This window comes from Erithacus rubecula, assembly GCF_903797595.1.
Source record: "Erithacus rubecula genome assembly, chromosome: 3".
Taxonomy (NCBI): Eukaryota; Metazoa; Chordata; class Aves; order Passeriformes; family Muscicapidae; genus Erithacus; species Erithacus rubecula.
The window spans coordinates 22,369,629-22,387,006 of record NC_136689.1 but is presented as its reverse complement, the minus strand read 5'-3'; the positions used below and the strand labels follow the sequence as shown (position 1 = coordinate 22,387,006).

The 17,378-nt window shown below is 36.4% G+C and overlaps 1 protein-coding gene across 1 annotated transcript in view; it reads right to left on the bottom strand.

The window, feature by feature from the left end:
* The window catches only part of AKAP9 (A-kinase anchoring protein 9), a 106,501-nt gene that overhangs the window by 2,675 nt on the left and 86,448 nt on the right, over nucleotides 1–17,378 (bottom strand). Inside the window, 17 exon segments of the mRNA XM_079300338.1 lie at nucleotides 353–438; nucleotides 1,410–1,642; nucleotides 2,029–2,229; nucleotides 2,786–2,965; nucleotides 3,769–3,877; nucleotides 4,741–4,940; nucleotides 6,598–7,266; nucleotides 8,187–8,337; nucleotides 9,317–9,536; nucleotides 10,295–10,439; nucleotides 11,056–11,244; nucleotides 12,025–12,216; nucleotides 12,959–13,077; nucleotides 13,827–13,890; nucleotides 14,303–14,788; nucleotides 15,167–15,307; nucleotides 16,195–17,283. Coding sequence (XP_079156464.1) covers nucleotides 353–438; nucleotides 1,410–1,642; nucleotides 2,029–2,229; nucleotides 2,786–2,965; nucleotides 3,769–3,877; nucleotides 4,741–4,940; nucleotides 6,598–7,266; nucleotides 8,187–8,337; nucleotides 9,317–9,536; nucleotides 10,295–10,439; nucleotides 11,056–11,244; nucleotides 12,025–12,216; nucleotides 12,959–13,077; nucleotides 13,827–13,890; nucleotides 14,303–14,788; nucleotides 15,167–15,307; nucleotides 16,195–17,283 — 4,474 coding nt within the window.

The window sequence follows — 17,378 nt, the reverse complement described above, 5'->3', positions numbered from 1 at the left end:
AAAAGAATTACAAGCTTTTGTTCTAAGAAAAAAACTATGGTGCAGATGTCCTACAGAAACTCCAGTGACACAGCTAAACCTGCTTTCATGAACACGCTCCATAGGGAAACCTTCCATGTTTATTTTAATCTCACCCACGATGCAGCAAAACAAAACTTAAGAGAAAGCAAATAGGTTAGTGTCTGTGCTGAGCATGAAGAAATAAGTTAATCCAATCAATTATAGGAAAAGAAAGAGGAAACAGGCCCCATTCATTCCACATGAGGATAATATAAATGAAAACCCATCTCCATTAAGCAGTGGTGTGACTTGTGAAAATCAGTTTTTCAGTCATTGCTGGACTATGACTTACCTGTGTTCTGGCTAAAGACATCCCTATTGATGGTCAGAATACCAGAACCTGTAACTCTCTGCCATCGACGAACCAGGAACTTCATTCTGCATTTCAAATGAAAAAAATAAACAAAAAACAGCTTCAGGATAAACGAAACAGTCTGATAAAAGCAATCTACTTTTTGTAGTCTAGAAAGTATAAGAGTTTCTTGACCAGCAAGCAAAATTAACAGATGGGCATCTAAATCCTGAGTATCGAATACAAAACATCCTTTTGCATACCCCTAAGGAAAGATCATCTTTTGTCCAAACCTGCTTTCAGCTTCACTTGTGCAATTCTAGAGGTGCTGTACAGGTCCAAGTGGACAGTAAACGGCTCAAGCACCTAAGCTACAGCACACCATAATTTTCAAATCACACTAAATATTCCCTTTTCCCCTGTTGCAGCCCCAGAACTTCAACTGCAGAGCACCATGTATAAAATTCTCACAACAGGTACATGAATACTTCCTGGAATTTATATGACACACAAGGCTCAGAACAATAGCGAGCAGAAGTGCTTGGCGGTTCAAATCTTTGTGAAGAAGGTTTGTTAGCAACACGGCAGTACTATGCAGTAATAAACTTTGCTTTTTCTTCCTCACCAATTCCTGCTCATCCTTAGTCTTGTGAAATTCAAAGGACTATCTAGATGAAGAAAATTGCTAAATCTATATTATATGTCAGATATCTTTAGAGGAAATTAAGTTGCAGAAAAAACCTTTGTAAATAAGTGTAATCCTTAGATGCTCATAATGTTTTTTAATAATATGACTTTACCCAGTTCACTCTATCTGTGATTATCAGATACTGAGCCCTTTTCAACTACAATCAGACTGCTTATTCCTATTATAGAATTTACCTACACTTTGCTCTCCTTGTCACCCTACAAGGATGTACTATATTCATGACTACCAAAAATACACCATTTAAACAGGATGGAATATGACAATTTCTAGATTTCACTAGAGACCTAGAAAAGTATGTATTAAACAGCACAGTCATATCTGTTTGAAATGTAACTTCCTCCAGTTTACCTTGAAATTGCAATGGACACTCTGACTGCAGAGCGAAATCGTGTAAAACCCTTTGAATGATGTGTGATGATTTCAAGGTCTGTGTAGGAAGGCTGTCCTCCCATCCGTGCTATGAGGGCCAATGTAGCTTCTTCACACTCCTGGAATCCTCCTAGTAACAGTAGCAAATATTTTTTCTGATATATGAGAGCTTTCCGAAAGCTCTCTGCTCGTAGGTATTTGCCATAAATTCTCTGCAACAGGAGAAAAAGACAAAGGCTCCATAAGCTCCAAGAATCACAACAGTTCCAAGACTTTTGACATCTACTTCTATAGCATTTCTGTGATTATTCATTTCTCAGTATCATGGAGAACATTGTGCTGCTGCTCACACTTGTTAAATGCAACTTCATATACAGAGGATCACCTAAACAGTAAGGAATAGAGCACACCCAAAAGGACAACATAGGTGTTCACATGTCATACTTGGAGAAAAAAATGATAGACACTTGAGGGTGAAAATTTTAAAACGGAATTAATATCTTTTTACTCAGAATAAAGCAGAGTGAACACAATGAAAAATAAGCCCAAATCAAAATTTTTAAAGCAGCTGTAGTTAGTATGTGGAAAAAAATCTTACCCTCAAAACAGCATTTTCAGTATCTGACCCCAGTTCTCTGAGGAAAGCCTCACTCCTGAGCTCAGCTCTCAGCTTGGAGAGTTCTGCATCAGCTTGTTTCAAAGATTTCTGCAGCGACAGCCTTTCTCTGTTCCAGATCTCCTTCTCAGAAGCAACAAGAGTATCAATATTCACTCCAACATCTGATGAGTGCCTAGAAGACTGAAGACAAAGGAAACTGAATTTGAATGACATAATTTGGGAAAACTTAGGCCATGTCTTTCTAGTCATTGGTTTGGCAGAGAGCTCATAAAACTAATGAGAAAAACTGCTCAGTGGTTGGATCTGAGGCCACCCTTGCACTGTGACACCTAAAAAACTGTGACTTTAGAAGCCCTATCAATGTCCCAGAAAAATACAGATTCTCTGAAAAGTCCCCTCAACAGCATCATACTATCTTAATGATCTTGGAGGCTGTCTGGATCAATCTGGATATGCTTATCATGGTGATGAGATAGAGAGAAAAAAGAAAGGCACAAAAACACTTAAAAGAAACGAGTACTTAACAAAAAGTGGGTAAAATCACGAAGTTTTACACTTTAACAGAGTGAGCTGAGACATACTGACCACTGAACAAGAATAACTCACACCCAATTTACTCTGTATAGGAAAGCTAAGAAAGACAGCTTGATCACTCTCACCTGGCTGACTAGGACAAGAAATTAAGCTTTTATGTGTCTATACATAACTCATTAAATAAGCCCCACCAAGGACATACATAATCTGCAGAAGGTTGTCTGTGCTGGCATCTTCTCAGTTCTTCCTCCAGTTTCATAACAGCATTCCTCAAATTATTCTTCTCTTCACTCAGTCTGCTGACAAAGCCTGTCAGCTCAGCATTTTGCCTCAGCAGCCTCTCAGTCAGTGAGCTGGATGGAGTCCCTGGTGGCAGCACCAGCTTCAGGAGAAAGAAAGGAAAGGAAGAAAGAAAACCAAACTTAACCTTGCATCAACTTGTATATAAAAAACTTGAATGTACATGTAAGCTACAGATTATTCTGACTTTCTTGTCTATACTTACCCTGAACATTACAGCAGAGCATTCTCATACAAGCTCAATTGTACCAGCTATAACAATTTGCAAGGTTTTCTGCTATGTTCATGTTTATCTAACTTAGGAAAAGTGTCAAAGCTTTTTTCAAGTTACATTGAAAACCCTTGCTTAAAATATAGGTAAGGACCAAATCAAGCTCACATAAAAATCAAATATTGCCAAATTCTTTGCAAAAGATTACCTCTTTTCAATTTCATTACACAGGTGCACTCTACTTAATCTTCAGTGGGCTTTCATTTGGTAAATACAGGACAGTTTAAGAAAATGCATTGTGTCAAAACAATACAGTAAATACTAAATGTTGATTATAATATTCAGGAAGTACTAAGAAAAGTTTCCTCAGTTACAGGATTACCACTGAAAGGAAAATATCTTTTCTTAAAGAAAAAGCCACGAGATGCAGAAATTTAAAATGAATCTGGAGAAGTTTTGATTTGAAAGTTGAAAAATTACTTTTAAAGTATTAAAAATTGGAAAAAAAAAAAAAAGGAAAGCAGTTTTTACACTTTAAAAACTCCATTCAGAACACTCACTGAAATTTTCCTCTATAAAGATCTGAAAAAGTACAGGCTTATAAACTCCTTGCAGTTTCTGCTCACAGCTCTTCATCCAAACTCTCCCATCAAAGTTATAGCATTGACTCTTACCTCTTCCAGACTGGACAATCCAGGCAGTATTTTCAGTTCTGAAATAACTTCTTCAATAGCATTTTGTACTGCAATGAAGTCTTGATCATCTGCTGTTTCAAACTGCAATCTGAAACAAAAGGGAGCCTTTCAACAGCAGATCAACTCTGACATTACGAGTCAGACTAACAGGACTTCCCCTGGATTCCTATGCTCTGGAGCTGTAGCAAAGTCACTTCAGCAGTTACTGAAGACAGGACGACATTTTCAAGATGGCTAAAGTGACTCTAAAATTGTCTTGATTTTTAAAAAAGTGTATAGAACAGTTTCCACTCAATTGTAGACAGAGATGTTCTACATCAAGCACATTTAAAATAGTGGTTGTGCTTCCCACAGATCTGTTGAATATGTGTGATCAAAATTTCCCCTAGGGTATTCCCCAGCTACACTCCATTCTGCTTTAACCAAATGTTTCAGAAGGAATGTTAATATTGAATGACCATCACAGCAAAATAAAAACAGATTCAAACCTCACATGGACCTGGTACCATGATACTTTCAATCTTATAGAGATTGTAATCTTCCAAAAATAAGAATCAAGATCAGTTTCACTTGACCATAATTATTTTTTCCCCAAGGAGGATGATTCAGAACAATATATTCATCCCCTTATACATGATTAATTGTTTAATTACTATTTAAAATTCATCTACTTACACCGTGCTCAGATAAACCTTATTATCTTTCAGAGAAAAAAGAAGACGATTTTGCTGTGCCTTATAAAGGACCCTATTAAAACATACAGTGTTTACAGCAGCACTTGATAATCTGTGATCCTGTCTTCCATCAGTGTATCTCAATTAACAGCACACACAATAAAACTAACAACCCCCAACTCAATTAAATCCTGCAGCCTTGAATTATGATTCAAATCCAATATATTAGCTTGCTGGCTGTTATTTGCAAAACCAAATAGCTGAAGACTGATCTAACCTGCTAGCAGCTTTCCAAGCCAACTGCTTCAGCTTTGGAGATGCATTTTGCAGCTTTTGTCTGACTTTTCCCAGAATTTCAGTAGCAGCAGAGAGATCTCCTGTAAGTGTGCGGTAAGTCAACTCATTTGTCTCAGCTCCTTCCATTTTTTGCTGGAGAACCCAATTTCTTGTTCTGTCATTGGGTGTATCCCAGGTAGTCTGGAAAGAAATACATATTTTATATATATATGTATCTACAGAATGTATGTGATCCAGTGCTGTACAATGAAAACACATTATTATGAAACACACTCAGAAACTCAAGAACAGATAATTCTGATAGAGAAAAAAGTTTAGTGTGGCTACAACACTATTGTAATGCAGCACTAAACTATCATTCATGAAAGGTTTAGTGTCTTTCTTGACTAAGATCTAGCAATCATGGAGCTACAATGTGAATCCAGTAAAAAAACTCAGCAGGATGTAACCAAGCCTGTTTCTTCCATCAGCAGCTCCTTTACCAGTCATGCAAGGAATTTGGGCAACTGGGCCTATGTTTTTTGGTAATTAACACAGTCAGCAGAACAGGAGCTGAAACATGACCTCCCTGATCATGGAGGTCAGTCCAGTCCCAGGCAACCTGTTCCCAGGAAACAGCCTCCCAACAGTGCCATGGAAGAACTGCTATCCCTCACACAGAGTCCATGGCTCCACCTTTGGCTCTTTGCCCTATGGTGTGGTACCAAAGAAAAAAAGCCAAAGTGCTGCAAATGTCACAGGAAACAGCAAGAGATTCATTATTTGAAATTCCAGGCAGATCCTTGAAACCAAATCAGACTATGTGCTGATGAGGAAGGGAAAAAGCCCCAACAGCTGCTGCTAACCTGATCCAAGGGAAAACTCTTTGCTGACCACAGTTTCCTCTGTGCAGAAGAACCAGGTGCACAAGCTGAGCATGGCAGGAAGGCTGCTGCTGTCACAGTTATCAATACACCCAGCATCCTGCCTCTAGCTGTGGGTAGTTTCCAATGCTTCAGAAGACAAAAGCCAGTAGCAAAATCAGATGAAAACAAAAATCTCCCTTCTGGCTCCACATACAAATAACTGGTAAAAAGCATGATGTCAGGATGGTCAAAAACATGGTCAGAGAGGTAATCAAGTCTCCCATCAATCCTCTCTGTGACCATCCACAAATCACTCACCCAACAATGCTTACCTTTTACAGGCAAGTTTCTGAAAAAGTTATAAAAGTGATCAAAAAATGATTTTAAAATCTTTCCTGACCTTTTATGACTATGAAAAACTTAAGAGGCAACAGTTACCACTTTCATTCATCTAAAAATTAGAATAATTCTTAGATTGATTTTTTACCTTGATTTCTTTCTTCTATTTTGTTTGCTAACATATACATATTCATGCATATGATTGTTTGATTGCTTACTCATTTATTTACTAAAACCATTGGAAGGTCCCTTATAATGTTTCTAAGACCCATTGCAGTTTAAAGATTAAGGGCAGTGACCTGGGGCATTCCTGAGTAAGAATAGCTCATTCCTGCAACTGGTTGCAAGGAATATTCTTCTCCTGTACTGAGACACAAAGTGTGTGTATACACTCAGATGCATTTCTCCTGCTCGTGCTCCTCTTTATGCACTTCTATGCTCCTCCTTATATACCTCACTCAGGAGGAAGCATGTAAATAGTTTTAGGAAGCAAACTGGAATGCTCTCCCTTTTCCATTCTCTGGTGCCCACGTTCTGTAATCTACAGGCTATTTTATAGATTGACTCAAGGCACAGTTACATATAATTGAGCAAAAGAATTAAAGCCAAATTGCATATTTCAATATTACACATTACTTTCAGTCCTACTGTACCTCATTTGGGTTGTGGCTTGGCGTCCTTTCAGCTTCCTTTCTTCCTTGATCCTCTTGCTCTTTTTTCTGTAGATCTTGGATTATTTCCTGCAACTTCTTTGTTTCATTCCCTAATTTATGAACCTCTTGCTTCTTCTCTCCAAGTTGCCACTGAAGGTCTTCTACTTTGGACTCCAGTTCATGGAGTTTCTTCTGTACTACTATGTTAGCATCTTGTTCTGCTTGTAATGCTTGCCTCTGGATCTGCCTCTCTTTTTCCATTTGCTGTCTCACTTGCACAGATTCCAGTTTATACTTCTCCATCTCACTTACTAACTCCACTATACGATCATGCTTTTCATCCATTTGCCTCTGTAGCTCTTTAAGCAATTCCTCAGATGGATTAGGTGTTCCAGCTTGCCCCTTATCTTCAGCACTTTGAAGCTGAGCACACAGCTCTTTTTCCCTTTCCAGGGCACTGCTTATTTCGAGAGCTCGAACCTTCTCTGATTCAAGAAGCACCTGCAACTCAGAATTACGGCCTCGCTCACGTGACAGCTGGGCAGCACTGAGTGCTTCTTGGGATTCAATTTTCTGTTGCAGATCACTTGACAGCTGCTTCTCTTGCTCTAGAAGTTTACTTAACTCTAAGTTCTTTTGTTTTTGATCTTCAAGAGAAAATTTTAAGTCCTTTCAAAAGAAAACGCAAGAATTGATCAAAGCCATTTGTGCATACTTTCCAATATCTTCTGAAAATTGCAAATATGCTACCTCTGCACATGCTGCTTTTAACAGGTTTTGCTATTCACAAGTAATGCAACAATATTCTGAATGCTGCAGTTACATCTGATGCTAAAATACATTACAGATGCCTTTATTCTAAAATCAGATTATCTCATAAAAATTATTTTTAACACATACTTTACAGTGAGATACAAACAACTGTAGTCCTGAAGTTGAAGACAGCCAGCTGTTTTTACTTTCTAAAACTGCTTTTACTTTCTAAAACTGTGAAAATGATTTTTCAACTTTGGATTTCAAGATGTAAATACATCAATGCCGTTGAAGTTATTACTCTTTTGTCTTTTCTCTTGTACCAGGATACCTGCTCTTCCCTCCACTATAGCAAATACTACAGAGGTACCAGGGAAGATACTAATGAAGCATTTTCTCCTAAAGTAAACTCCCTAGTTTGATTTTCATGAGGTAAAACTGCAGACTTTTTAAATAGTGATGAACAATATGTCTCTGTAAGTCATACTGTTAAATACTATATTTTATGAGTTAGGCTGTGGTGGGGGCTGGGTGTAGCCATATCAGCAGTGTCCTGTCCCCTTGAATAACAGAGAGTCATTACAGAATCTTTTAATCTTGAGCCAGAAAAGCACAGTAAAATTCCTACTGATTTAAATGGAATGTGCATCGGGCCTGTTCATACTTTGCCACACAGCTTCTATACCTTTTTTTTCAGCTCTAGATGATACAGTACTATAGCTGAAGAGAGAACATGAAGGATGCATTGGACAAAAATGTAAGCTGAGATGAAATGTTAACCAAAAGAATATTTTTATGCTCCTTGATGTCCCAGGCCACCTGGGATTATGGAATACCTCAAGCTCTTCTCTTCCTCTTTCCTCATTGCGTTCCATTTTAGCTTTTTCTTTTTCCAAAGCCCACTGTAGCTCTCTTGATTTTTTCTGTTCATGGGCCATTGTATCCTTAAGAATATCCAGCTCAGCTGCTTTTTCTTTGACTTCAGTCCTAAAAGAGAAATGGGCAAACTTTGCATTAGGCAATGGCTCTAATCCTGTCATGATACAGTCAGTTACCTGGTATTTATTCCATGCTGTGCACTGAAAACACTGCTAGTCTAGTAGAGTAACAGTGAAAAGCCTTATTAGAAAGACAAGATTAACTCAAACCCAAAAGAGTTGCATACTTCAAGAACTACAAAAAGGGCATCCATCCTGCTACCTTTGTAGCTGCCACTCATGGGGGCTTAGAGGCAGTTAGTGTTCAACCTAATCCAGTCATGGGCCAAAATCTTAAACAATACCATGGAAGTGCATCTTACTGCCATGTTTCTCAAGGGAAAATAAATATACTGGGGGAAAAGAAAAAATCTATGACCCGAATTTTCATTTCTTTGCAAAACAATTTTGCATCCATTTGCAAAAGAAACTTGCTCCTGATGGTCTGTAAAGAGTATAAAGTAATCTGTGAAGTAATCCAAATTTAAACTCAATCCTAGTTTATTATCTCTGAGCTGAACATTAAGATACTGTTCATGGATGCATCCCTCTGGTTCATAAATAAAAATGGCTTTCTTAAGTATCAAATTTGTGACTTCTGCTACCAACCATGTGAAAGCAACATTTAAGAGTATTTCATAAGAAAGTACTTGCAAAGTCATCTTAACTTTGCATTTTTTTTCTCCATGTTCATGGAGATTAAAAACCTATAATAAATGTGGTCTGTTTATTAGCTTGTATACAATAGTCTAATGTGACAACGTAATGACCTTGATAATTAATAAAGTATTAAATCAAATTATGAGTTGAAATATATTTTTTGTCAAATGTAAAAAGTCTATTCTTGTCAGGTAGGTTTTACAGAAATACTGAGAAGCAATTACAGTATATGAGACCAAGTCCCTTAATAAAATCAGCATTATGATTTCAAACTAGGAAAGATGATCTTCACAGTCAGCAGAGACAGCCTGGCACACTGAAAGTCACACCTGATGGTTTCTAGGTCCTTGAAGTGCTTGTGCTGTGCTTTAAGGGTTGCTTCAAGCTCTAGTTTGGCTTGTGCAAGTTCATTCTTCAGCTCTGCACCCATCATCCTCTCTGAATTCAGCTGCTCCTGAAGCTCTGCTGCTCGGTCCTTCATACTCCGGAGCTCCACTTGCATTTCCAGAATTTGCAACTGCTTCTGCTGCATATTATACTCCAGCATTTCTAATGAGAGCACCATTAATATGGAAATTACTTCATACAAAAACATTGTGTTTGGGTAAAGCTTCTCCTAGCCAGAGCAGGACCACAAGGCAATTATTAATAGTGATATTTTAAAATAATATATTCTTTCTATAGTGCAACAAAAGCAAACCCATGACTTTTATACTTGAATACTTTTCATACTTTCAAGAAATCGCTTCAACTTCTGTACTTCTTAAAGGCTATAGGACATGTCCAACTATATCAATATATATCATTTGGATAATGATTAACAAAATTTAAGTGGGTTATATTACATACATATACTTATGTGACCTAACATGTGTAACTAAACACTGACAGTGAGCTTTACTTAATTTTAAAGTATACCTGTTCTCTGAACCTTTTGTTCTTCATTCTAATTGCTTCTTAGTTTCTGCATTATGACTGACTATCCAACTTAGATAATTTCAAAGCTGCTGAACCTAAACAGTGAAGCATATACAGGGAAAATAGCCTTAAAATTCAAGCTCCATTTTTACAGCAAATGAACATAACTTTGTATCACTTGCAGTTTGATACAGGTCCTAAGAACACAGGTTATATCTTAATTTTTGCAAAAGTAGTCAAATTAGATTGAAGAAGATGAAAACTAGCATGTTTAGAACATGCATATCAAAATCAGAGACCAAAGAAAGAAACCATTTTTTTCACTTAAAAGATTATGAGCACTGCCTTGAAAGCTTTTGGAAACAGACATATATTACCACTGAAGTCACCTTGGCTTTTTGAATCAATCTCTTGTTCTCTCTTTGGGTTACTTTTCTTACTGTTCATCTGAGCATGTAATACTTGAATCTCCATCAGCAAACTTCTTCTGTCTGCATTCTGAAGACAATCCATTGCTGCTCTCTGTTTAGTAACCTATTAGTATTTGAAACATTTCAAAGTAAAACTCCAGATATTAAGAGAATATCTATAGTGTTGGCATCACATTTATATATTCATAGTGTATATATATTCAAAACATTTTCATACAATATTTGGAAGAACTGCTTGTTATTTTTTTATTTCTCTACTAGGCATCAAAATTACAGACTGAAAAGAGCTACCACTTTTCTGGCAAACTGCAGTTTTCTAACTAATCCCTCCATGTTCCAGAGGAGATAACTGACTTTCCTCTCTCCCATAGCAGCCTTATCACTTTCTATTTGTGCAAATTATTTTGAATAAACAAGCTACCTTTCCTCTTAGAGAGTGTAACATAATTCTAATTAACTTAATGACATCAAGCTCAGGAATACTGTGTTTAATTCAAATTGATCTCTGAAGGCTGTATATATTCTAAAATTTGTGCACCTAAAAGTTTATTTCCCATGCCACATAATTTTCTTTTAAAAGACACCAGTTCTTTCTGCAGTTGTTTTCATCCTTAAGACAGTCAGAACTACTACTAATACATATATTTATAATGGATTTATAAATTTAAAATTAAAATCTAATGTAGACAAACACTTTGACTACAATTGGTTTATATTACCTGCTCTTGTAGTCTGTGCTCTAACTGATTCATCAACATCACTGCATCTCTTGTGCCCATTTCTGCAAGTTCAGTTTGAAATGCAGCAAGGAGAACATTTTGTTCCCTCACAAAAAGCTGTTGAATGGCATGCAGAAGTTCTCCTCGCCAGTCTGAGACACCTTCAGGAGATTCAGTACTTGCATAGATCTGCAGGGGTATAAAAATAATTTAAAGAGCCAAATTGAAAGATTACATCATTATAATTCTATGTAGAGTGTATGTTTTTCACTGGAATATTTAGCTTTTCTTAAAAATTGTGCAAATTTCATCCATCCAAATGCATTTACTGCACACATTACAAATTGTTCTGCACTCACAAATGCTAAACTTTTAGATTTGTTTTAGATGGAGGTGATGTAGCTTTTTGTAACTGAAAACTCAGCCCTGTGTAGTTACTATTGAGGTGACCATATCACACTATTCTTTTAATATTTTGTACATTACTTGTCTCTCCCTAGGCTCTCACAGAGCTATGTGGTAGGGTGCAGATACTGTGTATGGAAAAGATTTAATTTTAAATTACACAAAGTTCATCTGCCCCCTGTGCATGTTAAAGGAAATGCTGAAGTAATAGAAACTACCTGCATATATCCAAGAGTCTAATATGCAAAAGTTTTAACAAATTACTGATTAATAAGCCAATAAGTAACAGCATTAAAAATTCGATTTAAACTGCTACTGGAACATGTTTCAAAAGAGAATTCTTCTTAAAAGGTGGACTTATACAGCCAAAAGTTATCAATGCACAGAAGAAGAAATATAAGCTGCAATACAATGAAGTGTAATATGGAGTTTTATGGCACATTTTAAAAATATTTCACCTTGTAACAGAATATTTAAGCATTTAAACTTGAACAGTGAATGTGTCTTAGAAGGTTATAATAAATTATTTTTTATTCAAATAGAATCTCACAGTATTATTTATACCTCAGCTTCTCTGTGAACTTGCATTTTTGCAATTAGATCTTTCAAAGATGAGATGGTGCTTAGGAAAGCTTTTCTTTCTTCTAGCCAAGATTCTGGCTCTTGCTTATGAGGTGACAGATCTTTTTCACTGTAAGGAAACTCAGTGAGAGACAGCACCTGTACGCCCTCATGGTGGACTGCTCTCAGCAAACCCTAAAGTAAAAGCAAAAAAAGAAATCAGTAATGCTAGTAATAACAACATATCAACAATAATAATTGCAATCTTATTTCACATGTGCTTGATCAGCATGAGGAAACTGTGCTTGATATGAGGATATCAAGGACAGAAGTGTCACCCAGTCCTTTATGTGTCAGACAGAAACTTATTAAATAGTTGTATTTGTCCTCAGTTTCAAGTAAAATTTTTCAGTGTACATCTGTGAAATTATTTTTTTATTTTTAAAATAGCTACTAATGGAAACTGACATTTTAAAAACTGCCCTGGGAAGCTTCCTGGTGAGCTTTGCCATTCACTTTTTGAAATTACTATGAAGCTAGGGTTTTGTCACAAAATACTTTTAAAAAAATTTAATTAAAGCATGATACCCTTTTATAATAAATACGGTTGCTTTCATAACATAGCTATAAAAATAGAATCAATAAAATTGTGTAATATATGATCATGACATTATTTTCAATACAACAACATTGCAATAAATTATAACAGGAGTTTTGTTTCTCTAATCATAACTGAGAACAAGCCTACAGATATAAAACTCACATTTAGCCTAATTTAAAATGCAAAAATGCACATCATTGTTAGAAAATGTATTAAAATAGTCAATGCTAAAACTTATCTAAATGGCTCTGTTAACAGTGATCAAGCAGAAGCAAATCTCAATTTCTGGTAGTATCACTCTTGTTCCTTAAAAAAAAAAGATTGAGTCTATTTTACCTTAATTTTTTTTGGAAGTAAATCTGTTGATGTTTCACCTTCATCTATTCCTTCAGATATCGTGTCAGATCCCTGGGTCTGAGCAAGATACATTCCTTGACTCCAGTCTGAACTGGAGTCTAAAATAAAAGGAGAGAAAAACATGAAAGCTGGATTACTGTGAAGCTTTGAAGAACAGGCATCAAAAAAGTATTTTTTATCTGTTGTTTTAACGGGTAGCTAAATGTCACTAAGGGTTCATTCTAAGCCTGGAGACTACCTGTTGTATATTTTTTCTTTTTCAGTTTTAAAGAACTAACAGCAAAACAAAACTAAAAAGTAAAATCACAATCAAATTTAAAAATCCTAGTTTAGTTTTACAAGACAAACAACTACTTGCATAAACACTTCTGGCAACTGGCCCACTCCTAATATGCTTAGGCTTGCCTATGAAAAGAATCACTCTAATAATTTTATTCCACTTGGAGAAGTCAATACCTGTCATCATCTCCCACTGCTAGGGAGCTGTTGCTTTAATTACTATCAGTAGATGATGAAACTACACTGTAGAGATAATGTAATAGCTAAGAAGGATATAGAAACTCCAATGGAAAGAAAAATAATTAGCATCTGATGCCTCAACTAAAACCCATCTCTGCTCCAGACATTTTTCTTCTGTACCAAATTAACAGACATAGTGTGCCCAGAACCTTTTGCTGGTGCAATAGGCTTCTGCTTCAGTCTGGGCAGTAGCTGCTTTGATTTCTTAGAACACAAACTCTTTAATGGTAAACTTAATATTAAAAAAAACCAAACAAAACAAAACAAAAAACCGAACCCAGTTTTAATTCATAATGCTGTTTGAAATCTGTAAAAATAAATTTCTTACCACTAGAACCTCCATCTCTAGCTTGATGTGGTGGAGAAGGTGCTAATCCAGAAACTGGGATTCTCTGTATTCAGAAAAGAAAACAATCAAGCCTTTAACCCCTTACCCACTCTTAATAAGGGGGAAACTTTTAAGGAGCAGGAAATAATGTGAACCTCTTTGTTCCAATTCCCCTGAAATCAAAGTAATAAAACTGAACATGAGAGAGAGAGCATTTCACAGGGTGACCTACATTTCACAGAAGAGGGCAGGTTCAAGGCAGAAGCACAAGGAAACACCTGATAGATAAGCACACTTGCAAACTTAAATGCTGAGAAAGGGGTTCATGATCTCTCCCAGGGCCATGGGAACATTAGAACACTTAAAAGTTTTTTACTGAACATGTGGTGGTTCACACTTTACAGATTTTAAATGGGAATTCTGTAGTAAGAGCAAAAGCTTGAAGTATTTCAGTAATTATGAAATAAATTACATACTTCTTTGGCTTGTAGTGTTTCTATGATTTCCTTTAAAGTATTGCATTCTTCAGTCAGTACTTGTACTGCCACAAACTTCTCTCTCTTTAATGCTTCAGATTCAGAGATATGCCTTGTCTCCATGTCCATGATTTCAGCAGCATGGAGTTCCTGCATTTGATCAATTTTTTCAGTAAATTCTCTTACAATCTCTGCAATCTCATCTGAAGAGCATCCATTTTCCAAATCAGTTTGTATTTCTGTGTTTTTAACAAGGACTGGTGAGATTTCCACAGTCTTGTCTGTTTGTGACAAGGAGCTGTTTCCAGTTAGAGCAGACTCACTGGCTGACAAATCACATGATATTTCTACATCCTTCTTGCTTTCAGTTTTCACCATTTCTTTGTCCTTCCTCAGGTAACTTGCAAGTTTCTCTTCTGCTTGAACCAGGCTCTCTTTGACTTTGCACAGGTCTTCCTGAAGATGTATCACACTTGCCTGTTTTACCTGTAAATATGGAGAATCTCTATTGCAATCCTTCCAAATACTTACAACCACTAAAATCCAAGCAACCCTCTAAACCATCACAGCTCAGTTTAGACCTATTTTAAAGCAGCTATGACACATGGTAGCACATATTATCTCCTAAGAAATACAGATCTAGATCCACTGTTGCATTGCAGTGAAACAAAGTGCTTTGGCAATGAGTGAATATTTGGTCTACAGCATCAGCTCTGCTCCACTCACAGTAGGCACTGAGTGGCTGTTTTTCTTGGTGGCATTCTCAGTAAAACATTAATAAATCTCAAACTATAGCATGCATATTTGAAAGTAAGTCCTGTACAACTATTTAATTTAAATACAGTATGGAACATGAGTTCTTACTGCTAGTTCTTGCTGAAGTTTTTCTGCCTTTTCTCTGTAATTGTTCAGTTCTTCCTTAGCAGCAGCTGCCTCTTCTTTTACTTGTTCAAGTTCAGTAATAAGCACTTTTTCTTTTTGACTTTCCATGAGCTGTGCTTCTAACTATATGGCAACACAACACATGGAAAATGGTAAAGAATCAAGTTTTAACAGCATTGATTACTTTCACACCAACTTACAAAGTGAAAAGACCAAAAGGGAAAACAAATGTTATTTGGGTTAACATAGGTTCAAAAAAATAAGATCAAGACCATGGGAGGAAAGACTATCTAACAGTTTTACTGAACTGCAAGCATAAATTGGATACACCACACAGAAAGCACAGGGAGGAAGGTCAACAGAGAGTAGGAAATGAAGTCTGATAATATTATTTAACTTATAAGACATTTATGACATTAATTACATTTGTATTTGGATGAAAGATCTTAGAATCTTTTCTTGTCCAGTACTGGTTCCGTGATTGCTGAAACTCTCATTCAGAGACATCAAGCCCATTTTTGGACTAAAAATTTTGACTGATGATTCTAAATTGAGAAGCAATAAACCACTGGTGCATGGAAATCTGGACAAATGAATACTGGAAAAGCTACTGAAGGGAAATATCTTTGGAATTGAGATGGGAAAGCAAGAAAACATAAAATCAAAACATATACAAACAAACAACCTTCATCCCAAAAATATCTGTATAAACAAATTGGTATAACTTCCCTTATCATTCTGACTCCTCTCCTAGACAGTTTTTATCATTTTAATTTTTATGCCTCTACCTCTACACCATGTAAAAGTGTACTACATTCCATTCTATGTCAAGTCAAATTAAGAATAAGAAATTATATGTCCAAAATTCAAAACCACCTTACAATCATGAAAAGGTGTTTTTAACATGTAATGGAAATTGATAGTGGGGCAGGAACCTTTTCATTCATTATACTTTATATAAAATCACAAGTTTTAGTGAAAACATGACAAAAGAAAATTGTGTTTATTACCTGATACGTCCGCATTTCTTCTTGCTTAATATATTTCTGAATCTCTCCTTTATGTTTTTCTTTAACCTCTTCTAACAATTGCTGAAGCTCTAAGAACCTCTCTTCTTTCACTGTAGCTTCCTTTTGTGCAACTTTTACATTTTCTTTTTCTAGCTCCAAGCTACGATTCACTGTTGCCAGTTGGTCTTCCATCTCACTAAGCCTCTGTGTTAAGAGTGATAATTTTGATTCTGTCTCATTTTCAGTTCTATCACTCAAACATTTTGTTTGGACATTCTTGCTTGCTTCATCCACACACTTTGAAGCTTCCTGAATTTCCTGCATGAATCTTCTCTGCTCTTGAACTGCATTTAGCTGAACCTGACTCACAAGAGCAGCAGCAACTTTCTCCATTAGAGTCTTTTCCAGTTCTAATATCCTGTTTTTAAGTGCTTCTTCTTCAGCTTTGCTTTGCTCTTTCATGTCTTTTATTTCATTGTAACACTGGCACAGTTCTGAATCTTTTTGCTTAATGCATGCCTGAAGTTGCTGCAGTTGTATCTCCATCTTGCTAATGGTGACTCTTGCATTCTCATCTGAAGTCCTAAGCTGGGACTGATCTGGCAAGTCTATCTCCTGACATAAGCCTCCTTCCATTTCTTCAACTTTTCCACTGCTCCTGTCTTCTGGCTCTGACTTACTACCTTGGACCAGTGCACACTCATATTTCTCTATTTTTCTTTCATGCTCTTTTTTTAACATACTTATTTCTTGCTTTAACTGGCTCATTTTTAACTTTGTTTCCTCAAGCTCATTCTTTGTTTGAGACGCCTCTGCATTTATGTTTTCTACTTGCTTTTCCAAAGCTTCCTTTTCTGCCAGAACTGCTTCAAGTATGTGTTTTGGACTGTCAGCATCTTCTTGAAAACCAGCAGTGTCTGTTGGTACCTTTTGTCCAATAATTGCCAGCTCTTGCTGAAGCTTATCAATTACATCATTCAACTGCTCCACTTCTTCATCATTTTTTTTCTTCACACGTTCCTGATCACTTTTCAGACATTCTATCTGGGCTTCAAGCTCCCGTATATGCTCATTTTGCTCTTCAATAACCTGGGGAAAAAAAGCCAAACAAAAACATCAGATCATGTTTGTCCTGGACTTCACAGAAACAGTTAAATCAAATATTGGGAGATCCTGTAGAGTTC